Here is an 18,471-nt window from a genome sequence, read left to right on the forward strand (position 1 = left end):
TACAAGTTTAATCTTAATTTCCATCCCAAAACTTAAAAGCGAGAAGGGAGAACGATTAAATGGGCCTCGATGCTAGTTAGGCCTTTAAGGTTTGGACCCTTTGTTTGGGTACTGCAAACCCGAACAAATCGTCTGAACCTATGAGAAGGATTGTTTGTAACGTCAAGCAAAAGTGAAGGTCTTATTGCCAAGTTCAGCAACGTCATCGAATTAACACTGAATTTAATTTTTTTATATAAAAATGATTAAAAAATAATTATATTATATATATAATATTTTATATATAATAATGAAAAAATAAAAAAATGACATGATGATAGTTATTTTTTTAATTTCGTCGATACTTCAAATAGATATATGATGGAGCAATTTAATTCTTTATTCGTATCATATTAACTTCTAAAGTAAGATATAGTTTTTGTATTATCAGATATGCATTACAGTATTAGATATTCATATACTTGAGGCTTAGAGTGTTCCTTTCTAATATTTATTTGCATAATGTTTTGTGTTTTAAAATTATGTCTCTATTTTCTTGCTTTTAAGCAATTGATATGTTTAGAAGACCCGGAAGAGCCCAGCCCGTAAAAACTAGGAACGGAACCCAAAAATTTTCCTTTAATATTGACAAAGGAAAAGGACAAAAAGGGGTAAAAAGAGTGTTGAATCGTGCCAATTAGTGAACACGTGTGGATGATCCAAACTTCAAACAGTTGGATTGGCTTGGAGTAGGCCACCCGGGAAACCGTATCCCACCACCCAGTATATGCGGATGTATAATTTCTAACTCACGTGGCACCTTCACGGCCGTGGTTTTTCAACCTTAGAATTGCAAACTGGACGTCGTTTTATATTTCGAGTTTTGGCCACTTTTGCCCCCAATAACTCATATTTTTTACACAACTGCCTTCTCTGTTATTATTTTGGATGGGAAAGGTATTTCCATTTAGGAGATTTTGACATTTCAAGCTGCCTTGGTCCATTTGCATAGAGCTCCAATGCCCAAAAATTTGAGATCATAAGGAATTAATGTTGTTTATCAATGTTTAACATAAAGAATTTGTTTTTTTTTTAAATCAACAGAATGTGAGATTTGAATTTAAATTTTTTTAGTAAATTATATATTTATTATTAAATCAAATGTTCATACTAAAATTTAATTTTTAATTTATAAATTCAACTTTAATCTTTAAGTGCTATTGAAAATCCTCTTTCCTTTTACATTTTAGCTACCATCCAAACCTAAGACTTTATCCCTCGTGCCCATATTTTCAATGAGAAACATGTCTATAATTTTTCATGATGGTAGCATATGAAATGTAAATTTTTATGAAATTTTTGAATTTGATGTCTTTGTTTTTTGTAATAAGGCAAATTGTACATATTTTTCCACAAACATAATGATTGGAATTCTATTATGGTTCATAAATTAAAAGTTAAAATTTTAGAAGACATGATTAAGCAATTCCTTAGAGAGGTTGAATGATTTTTTTTCTTTTATAATATATCATTACCTATCTACCAAAACAAATAAATTATATAATGAATTATTAAATACAGTATAGAGTAGGCGTTTTGGATAGTCATGCTTGATGGCAAACTTATTAAGACATGTAATTTTCTCTAATTTTTTGGTCCATAAACAAAAAAAATGAAAAAGAAATTATTGCAAAAGACGAAAGAAGAAATAAAAGAGCAGTTCGAAGGAAAATGACCAAAACAGAGGTAGCCGAAAGAAAAGCCCAATCAAAGCTAAAACTCATGAGAACCTCTTAGTTATCGTTATCCCTAACCACACACAATGGAAAACACCGGCCCAAAGCCATATAGCCGGTAGAAGTAAAGAAGAAGAGGAAACAGAGAGAAGCAGAGTGAGAACTGAGAAGTTGTAAAAGAAGAAAAATGGCAGCAGAGACAGCGCTAAGAATAACGGGTTCGAGTTTTACAGTTTGCAATCTAAATGGGTCTCAAAGGAGACCAGCTCCTCTATCTTCTCCAACTCGTTTTCTGGGTCTGCCTCCTCGAGCTTCTTCCTCAATTTCCTCTTCTCTCTCTCATTTCTTGGGAAGTGTCCGAATTGGCTCAAGACTTCCTATTTCACGTCACCAACAGGGCAAGAGAAGGGACTTCTCTGTCTTCGCTATGGCCGCTGAAGGTAAATATCCTTTATTTCTCTGTTTCTTGCTCTCTCTTTTTTTCTTGTTTTCTGTAGTATATATAAGTTATGTGGTTGAAATTGTTCATTTTATGCAGTAATTTGTTGTTCTCGTAATTGGGATTGTTATGTTTTGAATATTTTACACCTGGGTTTACGTTTCTTTCAGCTTTAGTTTTGTTCTCTCATTCTTTGGCAATTGGAGATTTGGATTTTTGGTATAGTTGCTGGTGTAGGCTAATTTCCGGTTCATCTGACACTCAGAGAGAGTTGCATTTTCAAAATTTTAATTGTCCCTAACTGATATTATTCATACTTAACATAAAATAATGTGGTCACTTAATCAAAATGTTGGTTTTGGGTAGCATTAATGAAGATAACGGTTCTTCTTTTTCAATGGAAAAATTCATAATACTTCCAAGTTTTAGCTTCAACCAAAATATATGGTGACAAAAGTATATCAATGTAGATTATTTACTTTTTTCAAATGCCCAGGCACATCAATGAAATGGCTGATAATTTTTCATTTAAGTAGCATAAGCAAATGCTCTGGATTTTTATTTTAAGGTCAAGCGCATTCTCCCCTAGGAACCTCCTAAGTTCTAAGAGACAATCAAAAGAGAACAGTAGGCTCCATATGTCAGGACAAATTTCTTGCTACTTTGCTAACACTCAGATGAATATCTTTTTTGTTGCTTTGCAGAGACAAAGCGTGCAGTGCCATTGAAAGATTATCGTAATATTGGAATTATGGCTCACATAGATGCAGGAAAGACAACAACAACTGAGCGTATTCTATACTACACAGGAAGAAACTATAAAATTGGTGAGGTTCATGAGGGTACTGCTACAATGGACTGGATGGAGCAAGAGCAGGAAAGAGGTATTACAATAACGTCAGCTGCTACAACGACATTTTGGAAAAACCACCGAATTAATATTATTGATACCCCTGGCCATGTTGACTTCACACTTGAAGTGGAACGAGCTCTCAGGGTTTTAGATGGAGCTATATGCTTGTTTGACAGTGTTGCTGGTGTTGAACCACAATCTGAAACTGTGTGGAGGCAAGCTGATAAGTATGGAGTACCCAGAATTTGCTTTGTCAATAAGATGGATCGTCTAGGAGCAAACTTTTTCCGGACAAGAGACATGATAGTAACAAATTTGGGTGCTAAACCGCTTGTGATTCAACTACCAGTAGGTGCAGAAGACAAGTTTCAAGGAGTGGTTGACCTTGTAAAGATGCAAGCTGTGCTTTGGTCAGGGGAAGAATTGGGTGCAAAGTTTGTGTATGATGATATTCCAGCTGATCTTCAGGAGTTGGCTGAAGAGTACCGGTCACAGATGATAGAAACTTTAGTTGAATTAGATGATCAAGCTATGGAGAACTATCTTGAAGGTGTTGAACCTGATGAGGAAACCATTAAGAAATTAATTAGGAAAGGCACCATTGGAAGCAGTTTTGTTCCAGTTTTATGTGGCTCAGCTTTCAAAAACAAGGGGGTTCAGCCATTGCTTGATGCTGTTATGGATTACTTGCCTTCACCTCTTGACTTGCCAGCAATGAAGGGAACTGATCCTGAGAACCCTGAAGTGACAATTGAAAGGAAAGCAAGTGATGATGAACCATTTTCTGGACTAGCTTTCAAGATCATGACTGATCCATTTGTGGGGTCCCTTACATTTGTCAGGGTGTATGCAGGGAAGCTTTCTGCAGGATCTTATGTGTTGAATGCAAACAAAGGAAAGAAAGAGAGAATTGGTAGACTTTTGGAAATGCATGCCAACAGTAGAGAGGATGTTAAGGTCGCAATGGCTGGTGATATTGTTGCTCTTGCAGGTCTAAAAGATACCATTACAGGTGAAACTCTTTGTGATCCTGACCATCCCATTGTCCTTGAACGGATGGACTTCCCTGATCCTGTGATTAAGGTTGCTATTGAACCCAAGACTAAAGCTGACGTTGATAAAATGGCTACCGGTTTGATCAAGCTTGCCCAAGAAGATCCTTCTTTCCACTTCTCACGAGATGAAGAGATAAACCAGACTGTAATTGAAGGAATGGGAGAACTGCATCTAGAGATTATTGTTGATCGTTTGAAGAGAGAGTTCAAGGTTTGTATTAACATCTAATTGTGAAACAGATTAATGCTCTTGATCATTCAGCTCAGCTGTGTGTGCATTTAATAACTGTACTGATGCATAAATGTTAAGTAAATATGCATGCATGGTATCCCTCTGATTTGTTTGGAGAATACTGTTTGCACAATTGGATTTATTCTCATTATCTTGTCTCTGTATGTGGCGGAGAGTGTCTGTGCGTGATGAAGTTGTCCTAAGTAGAATCAGCTCATCTTCTTCCCCCAATCATTTTACCTAGGTATTCAGTTAAAGTAAACTAATTGACATAAATTTGGTTTCTTGGTGTCTGTAGGTAGAAGCTAATGTTGGTGCACCCCAAGTAAATTACCGTGAAAGCATTTCGAAAGTTTCAGAAGTAAAGTATGTGCATAAGAAACAGTCAGGTGGACAAGGGCAGTTTGCTGATATTACTGTACGTTTTGAGCCCATGGAGGCGGGTAGTGGATATGAGTTCAAGAGTGAAATCAAGGGAGGAGCAGTGCCAAAAGAATATATTCCTGGAGTTATGAAGGGACTGGAGGAGTGTATGAATAATGGTGTACTTGCTGGCTTTCCTGTTGTCGATGTACGTGCCGTGCTGGTAGATGGTTCTTACCACGATGTTGATTCAAGTGTCTTGGCATTTCAGCTGGCAGCCAGAGGAGCTTTCAGACAGGGGATTAGGAAGGCTGGCCCTAGGATGCTTGAACCTATAATGAAAGTTGAGGTTGTCACACCTGAAGAGCACTTGGGTGATGTGATTGGTGATCTCAACTCAAGGAGAGGCCAGATTAACAGCTTTGGTGATAAACCCGGTGGGCTCAAGGTATGCCAAATTACCAAGTTCTTTCTTGTTAACTTGTAGCTTTCAAATTTGTCGGCACCAGCCCATTTTCGTATCTAAACCATTCAAACTTTGTATTAAAATGAAAATATAATTGTTCTATAGTCATGATGTGCATATATGTTGCCAATAGAAAAAAAAAAGGGAAAATAGGAGTAAGAATTGTTCCTTTGTGTGATCTGACCATTCTTAGGAAAGATCCACTTGACTACTTTGCAAGTACTATCGATGAGAACACTGAACACAAACTGCTTGTTAATTGAAGTACGCACTGTAGTGTTCTCTTGGATTTTCCAAATGGAAGTTTCCTCTGGCATTGTTTTTGGATTAAGGATAGTAAATAACTTTTCTTTTAATCTTATTGTTCACGGCTTGCTGTTGGATAACTGCAGGTGGTTGATGCCCTTGTTCCGCTTGCGGAGATGTTCCAGTATGTTAGCACTCTGCGGGGAATGACAAAAGGTCGTGCATCCTACACCATGCAATTAGCCAAGTTTGACGTTGTCCCTCAACACATCCAGAACGAGCTTGCCTCAAAAGAGCAAGAAGTTGCCGCTTGATTTGGTTTTCCTGTCGTCCCAACGACCAGGAACACTATATTTTTGTTCACTCCATGATTTAAAAAGCGCAACATTACCCTTCTTTTCCCTTTTTTTTTTTATAAATTCTAATATTCATGTCTTAGTTTGAGATATAAAATTGCAACAGCATTCTGAAGCACAAGCACTCTGCTCTTGGCTCTTCTCTTCAATATTGTGAATGCTCTATAAATCAGAATTTGCATAGGAAGGAATTATCTGGTTCTGTTCCATGAACTTAAAGGTTCTAATTAATCTATTCAGTGTAAAATTTTGCGAAAATTTGATATAGATTTTCACTTTTGTCAAGGATGTAGAGTTAAACAGGGACAAAATCATTGAATTAAAAAAAAAGACAAAATGCCCAAAGGCGTCAACCCAAAGCAATCGAGTCTTCTTATAATACGCCCAAACACTCTGTTAGGTAATTGGAGAAAAGGATAAATCTATGACCAAACAACCCATAATCCACGCAGCCTACACAAATGCCGAAGAAGCTTCCAGAAGCACCAGAAGTCGCTGGTCTGCTCCTCTTAAGTGAACTTCCTTTATATCCCTTGCTCTAATACTTTCCTTCACTCCAAAATACCCAAAACCCCCGAAATCCAAATCGTCCCTCCAAACAAATAGAAGCGTACAAATACCTATCCTATGGCCGACGAAGCCAAAGCTAAAGGCAACGCCGCCTTTTCTTCCGGCGATTTCAACACTGCAATCAAACACTTCACCGAAGCTGTAAACCTTGCGCCGACCAACCACGTCCTTTACTCTAACCGATCCGCCGCTTACGCTTCTCTTCATCAATACGATGCCGCATTATCCGACGCCAAAAAAACTGTGGACCTTAAACCGGACTGGTCGAAAGGTTACAGCCGGCTTGGTGCGGCTCACTTAGGTTTACACCAATACCAAGATGCTGTTTCAGCCTATAAAAAGGGTCTCGAGATCGATCCTAATAATGAAGCCTTAAAATCCGGCTTGGCTGATGCTCAAGCGGCGGCGACGGCGACGGCTTCGGCTTCCCGAGCTAGGGCAGCGCCGCCACCTAGCCCGTTTGGTGATGCTTTTCAGGGCCCGGAGATGTGGGCGAAGTTGACGGCGGATCCGACGACCAGGGTTTATTTACAGCAGCCGGATTTTGTTAAGGCGATGCAGGAGATTCAGAGAAATCCTAGCAAATTGAACGAGTATTTAAAAGATCAGAGAGTTATGCAAGCTTTGGGGGTTTTGTTAAATGTTAAGTTTAAGGCGCATGGTGCTGGGGATGACATGGAAATTCCAGAGGCGGATTCACCACCTCCTCCACCGCCTTCACAGCCGGCTAAGGAGGAGGTGCGGAAGCCAGAGCCTGAGCCGGAACCAGAACCGATGGAAATTACAGAAGAGGAGAAGGAGAACAAGGAGAAGAAGGAGAAAGCTTTAAAGGAGAAGGAGGCTGGAAATGCTGCATATAAGAAGAAGGACTTCGAGACGGCTATTCAGCATTACACGAAAGCATTGGAGCTTGATGACGAGGATATTTCGTACCTCACCAATCGAGCTGCTGTTTATTTGGAGATGGGCAAGGTATGTTTAGTCATTTGAATTTGTTTATAAGTAAGAAATTTTACTTGTTTCAATTTAGTTATTGGTATGAAATTTATAGCATATGAAAAGATGAAATTGTTGGCTGATTTTATATTTTTATGTTTGCTTTTTAGTTGAACTCGAAATTTAGGTGTACTGATGCTAATTTCATGTTTGTATAAAATAATAATGACTACAATTTTTTTAGAATGATTTTGAATGTCAGGTCACTTTTGCTTTAAGATGGAGCCCTGTTTTTTAGAATCTTTCTAATAATAGTTCCTTGATGGAGCCCTGCTTATGAAATTATATCTGTGAATGTCATGTTGGCATGATGGCGGAGTATGATGGGATGACTGTGAGTGTTCTATGAGGCCTTACTAATCGTTTAGAATGTATGTCATTTGCTTAATTATGTTGATTTTATAAGCTTATTTACAACACAAACACATATTGCTTTCTTCCTGAAAAGATGGCAGCGGGAGGATTGTAGGGAAAGGCCTAGTTATTTCCTCCAAAGGAAATGGAATTATTTAGTTGATTTTTCCTAACCTCTTTATCTTTCCTACCAATAACATTTATGTTAGGTTGATATTTTTGGGTGTGGATAGTTGTGAACTCATTATGCCAAGTATATTCTGGCTCCCCCTTTTTCCACTGGACCTAATAGGAGAGATAATTCTTTGGTCAACATCATGTGATTTAGTATATCTGTGCTTGGAAAAGAGTCTACTATAGGGGTTATAGTTTCCAATGGATTTTATGTATATCTAACGGCACTGTGCTTTTCTTTGCCTACTATCCTTTTTAACTGCAGTATGAGGACTGCATTAAAGATTGTGACAAGGCTGTTGAAAGAGGTAGAGAGCTTAGATCAGACTTTAAGATGATAGCAAGAGCTTTGACTAGGAAGGGAACTGCTTTGGTGAAAATGGCGAAATGCTCACAAGACTATGAACCAGCTATTGAGACTTTCCAGAAAGCTCTTACAGAGCATCGCAACCCGGAAACGTTGAAGAAACTAAATGATGCAGAAAAAGAAAAGAAGGATTTAGAGCAACAAGAGTATTTTGATCCAAAGATGGCTGATGAGGAGCGTGAAAAAGGTATTCTTTATTCGTTTCTGTTTAGTTTTTACCGCCACCCGTCATGTACTTTAAGTTTCTTTACTATGTTATGATGTATCTAGTCACTGATATTTCCTAGGTTGCTCTGCATGTTGCTCTCCTGTTTATTTGAGTTTGGTCTGAGTCCATGTATTATAATTGTGTTGGAATGAGCAAAAATAGTAGTCCCCTATCATGTTCATTTACTGACTGGACAAGTATATATGCAGGGAATGAATGTTTCAAGCAGCAGAAGTACCCAGAGGCTGTGAAGCATTATACAGAGTCGTTAAGAAGAAATCCCAATGATCCAAAGGTAAGAAAGTCTTGGTCTGTTTTATGAGTTTGTGGTTGACCAAGGCACAAATACTAGTAACTTATTGACTGTTAAAATATTTTGGCCTTGTCAGGCATACAGCAATAGAGCTGCATGCTACACAAAATTGGGTGCCTTGCCAGAGGGATTGAAGGATGCTGAGAAGTGCATTGAGCTTGATCCAACATTTTCCAAGGGTTACACAAGAAAGGGTGCTGTTCAGTTCTTCATGAAGGAGTATGAAAAAGCTTTGGATACATACCAGGAAGGGTTGAAACATGACCCTAATAACCAGGAATTGCTTGATGGTGCTAGAAAGTGTGTAGCTTTCTGCTTTAGATTTTTTGGTATTGTGCACCTGTTTCAGCAGTATCTTATAATTAATTGTTTCTCTCAATTATTTTGCAGATGTGTACAACAGATTAACAAAGCAAACCGTGGTGATTTGAGCCCTGAAGAGTTGAAGGAAAGACAGGTGAGGATTTCTTTCATGTCTTTGTTTACATTTGGGCTCTAAAATCCGTGTAGGATGCTGATTTAAATTTTAATTGGTGTAATGTTGCAGGCGAAGGCAATGCAAGATCCGGAAATTCAAAACATTCTCTCAGATCCTGTCATGAGACAGGTAAGAACTGAAAAAATATTGGTTCAGTGTTGCAGTACTTGTAATGTGATCTTATTTGGATTCTTTGTTGTTTATATGGTTTACTAAAACAGTGGGATGTGGGCAGGTGTTGATTGATTTCCAGGAAAATCCAAAGGCGGCACAGGAGCACATGAAGAATCCGCTGGTAATGAACAAGATTCAAAAGCTGGTCAGCGCTGGCATTGTCCAGATCAGATAAATGTGAGGGAAAGTTTTCCCTTATTTGTTTTACCCGTTCAGTAAATTTGTACTTTTGCAGGGTGAATTTGAATGGTCTAATTTGTAAAAACTATTAATTTCAGTTGGAAATTTTCTAAAGTTTGGTTGTTAGCTCGGCTGTGAACCTCTTTTCATAAGACTCTGTGTTCCTTCTATGCTTCACTGGATGCTCTTGCTTCGGTTGTTAAAAGGCCTCTCCCCTACTGTCTGGCAGATCATCAACCGTGACCAGGGGACTGATCAATTTCTTCAGCACAGAGGAGTATCACTGCTGTTCTGTCTGGTCTTTCATTTTATGTGCGTGGGCATCCAGAAATTAACTTTAATGACACTTGTTTGCCTTATTGTTTCCTAGTGGTTTTTTTTTTCACATTTACTTTACGAAAATTTGCATTTAAAGTGAATAGCAATTAGTAAGTAACATGCATTTCAACGTAATGGGCTGAGGAATAATGAAATCCGAAGAACTAACTAATTGTACTCGTAGTTTATTTTTTATTGACACTTGTGGGGTATCAGGCGTTTAAAACTTTAAACGAATTGAGAAAGGAGGCTGATAAAAAAACTATCGTAAAGGTTCCAATTAATTGGCTTTAATCATCGTCCCTCCAACGGCGGCGTTTCATCGAGGAAAACGCATACCCCCTAAAGTCTGCTGTTTCTGTTGTTGGTGTGGCTTCTGCACGAAAAATTGCTTGCTCGCCTCTCTCTTTCTCTGGCTCTCTAGTTCCATTCGAAACGCTTATATCACTCTCGGTATGCTTTCCGGTTAACCCCATGTCTTTCCTCTTTTAATTTCTTGCGAGGGATGAAATCGGGAATTCAGTTTGTGTCATCGGGAATCTGGATGTGCCTTTTTTTTAATGCATTGAGCATGTTCGATGAAATGTCTCAAACACTAAGAATTATCAGTTCTCGATGTACTCTGTTCCTATGATACTTGCTTTGTTCTGTGCATTAGCTAAAAGTTAAATGCGTAAGTTTGTTTACGATTCAGAAATCCCATTTTCTCTGATTCCTTCTTCATTTTGAAGGTTGGAATAAGTTTGTGGATGCAAATGGCTTACAGTCAATGTTGCTTTTAAGCTGGAGAAAGTTCCCACCCCAATCCATCTATTAATGGATTTGTTTATTAATTGAATAACCTCACCTTGTGTCAGTGCTTACAGTCAACTGCAATATCTTTTACCTGGATAGGTAACCTTCCATATATTGCCTGCATTAAGGTGCTTTTACCTATTCTTATGTAGCTTGTGATCTGTCGCTGCTTTTCATCTTTTCTTTTTTAAGTTTAATTTTATGAACCTAGTAGTTAACATCATTGCATTTATGGGACAAATGAGAAATTGGGCTTAGAAAGTGGTCACTTCTTGATAGATATCTGAACTAAATATTTGGGATCTTCTTTCTCTATTTGTCATCAGCTTGCTTTATCTATTGAAAATACTCGTTGACAACGGAGTTACAGAAATTGTCTTGGAAGCATTATTTGGTTTTTCCATTAATGTAGTAATGCATTGTAGGGGAACCACAGTAGGGATTTGATGAACGGTGTTTCTAGTAGCTTACGGGCAGCTTTCTCCTACTGTGTACAGCAAGTCCGTAGCTATGATTACCATCATTACCTCTGCCTTCTTGAGCTTCCCCCTAGCATGAGAAAGGCTGCATTTGCACTCCGCGCCTTCAATGTTGAAACCGCCAGAGCTATGGATGTTGCTTCTGATCCCAAGATTGGTCTTATGCGCCTTGTTTGGTGGCAAGAAGCCATTGATAAAATTTATGCTAACAAATTGATTGAGCACCCAACAGCACAGGCCCTCTCCTCAGTGATAACTGAAAGTAAAATTAGCAAGGCTTGGTTAAAACGGTTAGTTGAAGCTCGGATCAATGATGCAAGTAGAGAGGTTACTGACCTACCAGAGAGTATTGAGGACTTAGAGAAATACGCAGAGAATACTGCATCAACTCTTCTATACATGACTCTTCAAGCTGGTGGTATCAGGTCTACTGCAGTTGACCATGCAGCATCGCATGTTGGTAAGGCAAGTGGCCTTCTTTTGCTACTTAAGTCACTGCCATACCATGCTAGCCGCAACCGTCACTTTTCTTACATACCAGCTAAAGTGGCTGCCAAGCATGGGCTGCTAGTTAAGGAGGGAGGTCGATCAGAGATCCACTTGGATTCCCGTGAGGGCTTATGTGAAGCAGTTTTTGAAATTGCATCAGCAGCCAATGCACATTTGCTGAAAGCTCGTGAATTAGCAGATGCTGTCCCCTCTGAGGCTCGTAAAGCACTTCTACCAGCTGTGCCCGCCCAAGTTCTGTTGGATTCCCTCAGTCGTGTACAGTTTGATGTGTTTGATTCAAGGTTAGCAAGAGGGATTCTGGGTAGACCTCCACTGTTATTCCAATTGAAATTGAAGTGGTATTCATGGCGGGGCAAATATTGAAAGTTGTCTTTACCGTATCTGTTGCGTGGATAACTCATCAGCAGGTGGCAAAGGGAACCAGAAGCAAGAGCTTTGTTGTATTTGTTCTTTCACGATAAGGGGATTGGGTGTCCCCATGAAACATGTTAAAAGGTAACTTTGTGCTCCTTTCTGACTTATTATGGCATGATTCTAAAACTCTCTTACGTGATATCATTAGGAAGTTTGAGAATAATAGATGGCTTAGCGTGTGCAATTTACAGGTTGGAGGATTAACTTGTCTTCCAAGTGAGTGAACAGAGGCAGTTGTGGTTTGTCTGCCACTAGCAAAACTTTTGCTTCCAAGGATTTCATTTCGAGATGTTTCGGTGCGAGAAAGCTTGTATTTGTTTCTTCTACACAATATCTCCTTATGTCCCATAACAACAGTGAATAATTAGTGGATTATACTTAGCTGATAATTGATAATGACTTTGACAATGGTTAGGCTAATCTTCATCGGAAGAATTGTTCAAGCAATGGGATGAAATCTTCCAATCAGAGGAGAAGAATAGATTTTAAAAGATCTGCTTATTGGAAGACCACAAGCGGCTATTTATTCTTTCGGCTAATATTGTAAAGAAAGACCAAAAACTTTTCGGACTAACAAATAAAAGTCCAAACCGACCAATCGTACTTAGAGAGAATTAATTCAAACAGATACTCATAGAAGCCTAAACAAACAGAAAACAGTGGACTAAAGGAAAAACATTTCAAAACGCTAGAGGATCTAATCTACTGAGCTTACGCCAGCTTTTGTGATGATCGAGATTGAATTCATTTATATTATTTGGCTTGAACAATAGCCTTATTTGACCAGCATCACATTTCATACATCCTCCCTGAATTTCTAATCCAACGGAAGACAAATTGTATAACGTAATACGTAGAGGTGTAACAGCTTCCCTTAAATTACCACTTTTTAGCCCCGTAAAACTCCTTTCCAGGAGAAGAATATCAAAGTATCCGGCAGCATATGCTTTGATCTAATCAGAGTTTAGTACTGGTACAATACTCTTTTTGCCTGCCTAATCTTTTTCTCAGGTACAGAAATCTTAACAGACCAAACTTTACTTGCGGAATTTGGGGGATACTTTTTAACATGAGTCATATCCAACCAAGTTTAAACTTGTTGCCCCTTTTAGTATTAGTCCCATGGAAACTGCACTCCTTCCCCTGACAAGAAGTAGAAGAAAGTAAAGCCCAAAAGAAAAATCAACTACTGACCGAAGACAATAGAGAACGTATCTTCACAAACATAGAAGAAAAAAACAAAACAAAACTGGCCATTTGTTTCAAGCTGAAGATTTTTGGACCCACAGTTCTGCAACTATTTCCACACGTGTCAACCTCTTCCTTTGCATGGCATCTCACACCTCTTTACCACCTTCACTTTAAGACTCTCTCCCAGACTTCATCCCTGCTTTCCCTTCAAGCATCAGTTTCCATTTCCTTTCTTTTCCTTCTCCTCGTACTTGTTCACGGCTTTCTTGAACTGGGTTCACTATTTACTTTTAATATACATGGCAAAACAAGATTCAGTTTTCATCAAGTACCTATCTTTACTTCTAGTGTTATTATTGCTTTTTGAAGCAGGACGAGCCGCCCGGTTGAATCAGTGGGAGTCTGGAATCCGACTGCCTACAGAGAAAGATGAACCGCAAGATGAAGATGATCCGCAACTTGGAACAAGATGGGCTGTTCTGGTGGCTGGTTCATCTGGCTATGATAATTACAGGCATCAGGTAAAGCATTAGTATCAACTTATAATAAGGTTTGAATTCTTTTCTATGGACCGGAAAAAGGATCAAGCACCAGCCTTACATGCTTTCATTTTATCTTTTAAAATAAATCTGCACTATGAGGAATTAAAAATTCTCTTCTTTTTCTTGAATTCTTTCCCCTATCACTTCATCTCTCTCTCTCTCTCTCTCCTTAGAAAAAAGATATACTTGTTTTTCCAAATCTTTACTATTTTTTTCCCTTAGTGGTGGGCGTAGTGGTACTGTATGTTAAATGTGTAATAACACTGGTTAGTTTTGTCTAAATGGGACATAAACCTTGTTTGGATGCAAGTACAGGCAGATGTATGCCACGCCTATCAGCTGTTAAGGAAAGGAGGATTGAAGGAAGAGAACATAGTGGTGTTTATGTACGATGACATAGCCATGCATAAGCTGAATCCGAGGCCAGGAGTCATCATCAACAATCCCAAAGGCGATGATGTTTATGCTGGCGTGCCTAAGGTAATAACAATCCCTTCACTCAACAATAATAAAGGGGCCAGTTTAGATAATATCTTGGTATGTGGGCATTCTCTTCAGTCTCTATCGTAGCAAACTTAATTTTAAGCTCTTAGATTCATTATCTAGTACACTTGATTTGCTAAGGCTGACTTGAGCATCTAGGGTTTTACTTGGATTAGGAATGATCTAGAAATTTGAGGTTTACTTGAGTTAAGATGACTCAAGCATTTAAGGTTTACAGGCAGAAATAGCTAGTATAAAATAAGAAAAAAAATCTGAAGGGACAGGCAGATAATTTATGCAAAAAATGAGATAAATATCTGTGGCATATACCTGTAAAATACAGGGATCATTGATTTGTGTAGCATAAACGAACTGTTTCAGTTTATAAAATTAATCTAATCGTGATTAGTGGTGTTGTGAGCTGGTTGGTTGCTTTTCATGTCGTCTGACATCAATTTGATAGTGATGGGCCACTCTGATTGTGATAAAAATGAGTGGACCTTTTGTCATTATTGCTACTTTTGAAATATAGTGGTTAGATTAATGGATGTAATCCTAGGACCTAATTTAATTACAATGGGTGTCATTTATTTGTGGACTTCCACATAAAATTTATTAACACAGGGATGAACAAGCTAATGTCACCCTCCCCAAAGTGGTTGCATAAAAAAAGCTACTTTAATTGGACGGGAACAGTAAACTTTTGCCAAAAAACAAAGGGAAGCAGACATTTCAGATAGAGAGAATTGACGTTTAAGCCTGCTTTTAGTTAAAAAATTCCAAAGGAAAATAGCTGACAAAGGATAAGCATAAGAACATGAAATTTACTTGTAAAACCCGCTAATAATGCCTTGTAAATGCCTTAATGCTTGTCGATTTGTGATTTCCGTCTGTTTTATACATCTGCTTGTTTGTGGCTCCGCTGCCTGCCTCACTCTTTCCCTTCCCCTCTCTCTCAAAGTTCTACCCAGGTTAAATCTAAGAAAATAAAATGATTAATGATTACAAATTAATCTTGAGTAATGATTAGCTACTTGGATGGATCTTTTGCTTGAGTAACCTGGAATTTATTATATAATCCTGAATTCACGTGGATGTTTTCAACCATCTTATCTGAGGATTCATACTTCATTAGATCCAGAACAATAGCTCTTTCTGAAATCCAGAAGTTTCCGACTAGGTGGCTGATCAAAATACATTGATCATCAATAGGCTTTGTCACCTTTTTACTTGTGAGGCATGTTCTAACTTAGTGGGGAAGCTTTAATAGATAAGCTCAAGTTTGTAAATTTGATCATTTGAACTTACTGCAATATAACCATACTGACCGTATTGATGGGATCATAATGTTAGGATTACACGGGTGTGCATGTTACCGCCGCAAATCTGTATGCAGTACTTCTTGGTAATAAAAGTGCTCTGAGTGGAGGAAGTGGAAAGGTTGTTGATAGCAAACCCAATGACAGAATATTTCTATTCTACTCAGACCATGGAGGCCCTGGAGTTCTTGGTATGTTAAAAGACTTTGTTTGTGCTGCATCATTTATATATACTCCGCCTAGCCACTTGTTTCAACCAAATAAGACCTAATCGCCATGAAAAGTTTAAAAAGAGAGGCAAGATACTGCTAACTTTGCTGAAATACAAGAATTGTGATTGGCATAATGCTATTAAAATAACCTTCAGTATGAAACTAGTAGTAGCATGGCAGCTGATCATATAAAATCCTAAACTGTTTCTGAACTCCGTTTAATATTTGTCCTTGAGAACATAAACTTAAGATGCATGTAAAAATACCCACCAAATAAGTCAAAAAACCCTTAAAGGTCTAATTGATTTGATATTTGATCCTAGGGATGCCAAATTTGCCATTTCTGTATGCCATGGATTTTCTTGATGTCTTGAAGAAGAAACATGCAGCGGGAAGGTACAAAGAGATGGTACGAGATCTTCTTAAATCCAAAATTACTCGTGCTCTGCGCTTGGACATATTCCATGATCTTTTAGATAGCATTTTTGATGCCACCAGGTTATATATGTAGAATCTTGTGAAAGTGGGAGTGTCTTTGAAGGCATAATGCCCAAAGATCTTAATATTTATGTAACAACAGCATCGAATGCGCAAGAGAGTAGCTGGGGAACTTATTGTCCTGGGATGGAACCTTCTCCACCTACAGAGTATACCACTTGTTTAGGAGATTTGTACAGTGTGGCTTGGATGGAGGACAGGTATGTGGTTACTCTCCTTTGAACTTTTTTTAGATCACAAATCAGCTTCAATAAAGGCAATTAGTAACAAGCTGTTTGATCTTTACATTCATGGGATTTTCTAGTTGAATGTGTTTTTGTCACAGTTCCAACTATTTTTCCCTTATCTAGTTTTTTGGGAAAAGCACTTTTCCAGTTATGATATAAGAATCTTACCAGTAGTAGATGTTTTTATTTCAGTTAGTGTCTCAAATGAATTGTGCTCATTAGCTCTTTTATACTCTTATGATCTGCAGTGAAACTCACAATCTGAAGAGAGAAACTGTGAAGCAACAGTATGAAACCGTAAGCACCACAAATTTTCAGCAAATTTTGGAGTTGTTTTGTCACTTATGGTCAGCGAAACTCTTTAGTGGAAAATACAAACGTACGAAATTCTTGAATTTTCATTATGCAGGTAAGGGAACGGACTTCCAATTTCAACTCTTACACTTTTGGCGGATCGCATGTGATGGAATACGGGAATACAACCATTAAAGCTGAAAAACTTTGTTTGTATCAAGGTTTTGATCCTTCTACCGTAAACTTTCCTCCAAATGAATTGACCCACATGGAAGCTGTTAACCAGAGAGATGCAGATATTCTCTTTTTATGGCATATGGTGAGCTTGGGCTATATTCTTTTCTCAGCCTCTAACCATAGAATTGCACATTGCATTGGATCTTTGTACTTCTCCGTATAACTAAGTGAAGTCTTGCTTTGCTAAATCTCTTATAAATCGTTCTATGAAATTTGAAATTGGACGTTGTGGTTTCATCAAAACTCAAAAGAGATTTGCATTCTTAAACTGACTAATCAGAAGCCCTCATTTCCTAACAAGGCTAGCTTTTTAGAAGGGAAAATAAAAGGAGGAAACACTTTCTTCACTAGTACTGACATAATTAATTTGGTTTTGAATGGGGAATATAACTTCAGTCCCTTGTTTAAATTACAAAAGGTAGTATATTTGTTTAAAATAATATCTCATTGAACTTGATATCCATGTTGGTGATGTTGTTTGTTATACAGTACAAAAATTCAGAAGATGGATCAAAGAAGACAGAGATACTCAGACAGATTACTGAGACTATGAGGCATCGGATCCACTTGGATGGCAGCATTGACTTGATTGGAACACTCTTGTATGGACCAGCAAAAGGTTCTGGCATTCTCAACTCTGTCAGGGAACCTGGTTTGCCCCTTGTTGATGACTGGCAGTGCTTGAAATCCATGGTATCAGTCCCTTCTCCTCTTAACTTTCCTCTCAAATTTGAATTAGTCTGCTTTCTTCATTGTTCATAACCAAACCTTTCATTCCAGGTTCGCTTGTTTGAAACACACTGTGGGTTACTAACCCAATACGGCATGAAACACATGCGTGCATTCGCCAACCTTTGCAACAGTGGTGTTTCCCAATCCTTAATGGAGCAAGCTTGTGTTGCTGCATGCAGCGGCCATGATACAAGGCAGTGGCATCCGTCAAATCAAGGCTATAGCGCTTGATTGTGGAAAATATGCACAAAGGACTTGCTACCATTATATCTGAATCTTTCAAAATTAGTGTTATATGTTTGGATTTCTGCTAGTTGCACTTCTCTCCTGCATATATGATTGTGGCTACCTAGCAGATTTTTAGAGATGAAGCTTATGCATAAGTAGGTAAAGTAAGGTAAACAGAAAGAACTCTTTTACGGTATTAAATGATATTAATGCCCATTGAATACAAAATAGTAGCACTAACAAAAGTAGCAGCAGTAATTTATAAAACATAGTCCATGGCCCCAGGGTGAGTTCCTTCTTTTGAAAGACTAGAGGAGGCCTGTAAAAGCTTGGGTTTGGGCAGCATGGCCTTGAGCTTAAGCATTGAGGGAAGCTCTCGCGTGATTGGAATTGCCAAAATTTGGGTCCATGGGCATGTTGATGGCCAAACTTAGCTAATTGAGAACAGAACTT

The 18,471-nt window shown here is 38.3% G+C and overlaps 4 protein-coding genes across 10 annotated transcripts; all 4 read left to right on the forward strand.

Annotated features, from left to right (window-relative positions):
• The first annotated feature begins 1,672 nt into the window (after positions 1–1,672).
• On the forward strand, positions 1,673–5,846 carry SCO1 (Translation elongation factor EFG/EF2 protein). Its single transcript, XM_021439885.2, has 4 exons — positions 1,673–2,155; positions 2,859–4,273; positions 4,593–5,105; positions 5,516–5,846. Exons 1-4 carry the CDS (start codon positions 1,903–1,905, stop codon positions 5,681–5,683), a joined length of 2,349 nt encoding a protein of 782 aa, XP_021295560.1. The 5' UTR covers positions 1,673–1,902; the 3' UTR covers positions 5,684–5,846.
• A 353-nt stretch (positions 5,847–6,199) lies between these two features.
• LOC110411496 (hsp70-Hsp90 organizing protein 3-like) lies at positions 6,200–9,924 on the forward strand. Of its 2 annotated transcripts, XM_021421690.2 has the most exons (8): positions 6,200–7,267; positions 8,085–8,373; positions 8,604–8,689; positions 8,784–9,007; positions 9,098–9,164; positions 9,255–9,314; positions 9,421–9,536; positions 9,638–9,924. In XM_021421690.2, exons 1-7 carry the CDS (start codon positions 6,353–6,355, stop codon positions 9,532–9,534), a joined length of 1,755 nt encoding a protein of 584 aa, XP_021277365.1. In that variant the 5' UTR covers positions 6,200–6,352; the 3' UTR covers positions 9,535–9,536; positions 9,638–9,924. The 2 variants fall into 2 exon arrangements, with proteins under 2 accessions (XP_021277365.1, XP_021277356.1); XM_021421681.2 differs by having other exon boundaries at positions 6,201–7,267; positions 9,421–9,924.
• Positions 9,925–10,066: 142 nt separating this feature from the next.
• LOC110411510 (Terpenoid synthases superfamily protein) lies at positions 10,067–12,520 on the forward strand. Of its 6 annotated transcripts, none has more exons than XR_002444779.2 (3): positions 10,067–10,310; positions 11,078–12,136; positions 12,247–12,520. XR_002444779.2 is itself a non-coding variant. In XM_021421702.2 (3 exons), exon 3 carries the CDS (start codon positions 11,099–11,101, stop codon positions 12,002–12,004), a length of 906 nt encoding a protein of 301 aa, XP_021277377.1. In that variant the 5' UTR covers positions 10,067–10,310; positions 10,589–10,751; positions 11,078–11,098; the 3' UTR covers positions 12,005–12,520. The 6 variants fall into 6 exon arrangements, 5 of the variants coding, with proteins under 5 accessions (XP_021277377.1, XP_021277405.1, XP_021277386.1 ...); XM_021421702.2 differs by adding an exon at positions 10,589–10,751 and having other exon boundaries at positions 11,078–12,520; XM_021421730.2 differs by adding an exon at positions 10,589–10,751 and having other exon boundaries at positions 11,150–12,519.
• A 752-nt stretch (positions 12,521–13,272) lies between these two features.
• On the forward strand, positions 13,273–18,243 carry BETA-VPE (beta vacuolar processing enzyme). Its single transcript, XM_021427036.1, has 9 exons — positions 13,273–13,767; positions 14,104–14,268; positions 15,625–15,781; positions 16,126–16,211; positions 16,301–16,500; positions 16,776–16,824; positions 16,937–17,140; positions 17,548–17,751; positions 17,839–18,243. Exons 1-9 carry the CDS (start codon positions 13,546–13,548, stop codon positions 18,019–18,021), a joined length of 1,470 nt encoding a protein of 489 aa, XP_021282711.1. The 5' UTR covers positions 13,273–13,545; the 3' UTR covers positions 18,022–18,243.
• The last annotated feature ends 228 nt before the right edge of the window (positions 18,244–18,471 follow it).

This window comes from Theobroma umbraticum, unplaced genomic scaffold (assembly GCF_002168275.2).
Source record: "Theobroma umbraticum cultivar Fairchild unplaced genomic scaffold, ASM216827v3 scaffold_30.0, whole genome shotgun sequence".
NCBI lineage: Eukaryota > Viridiplantae > Streptophyta > Magnoliopsida > Malvales > Malvaceae > Theobroma > Theobroma umbraticum.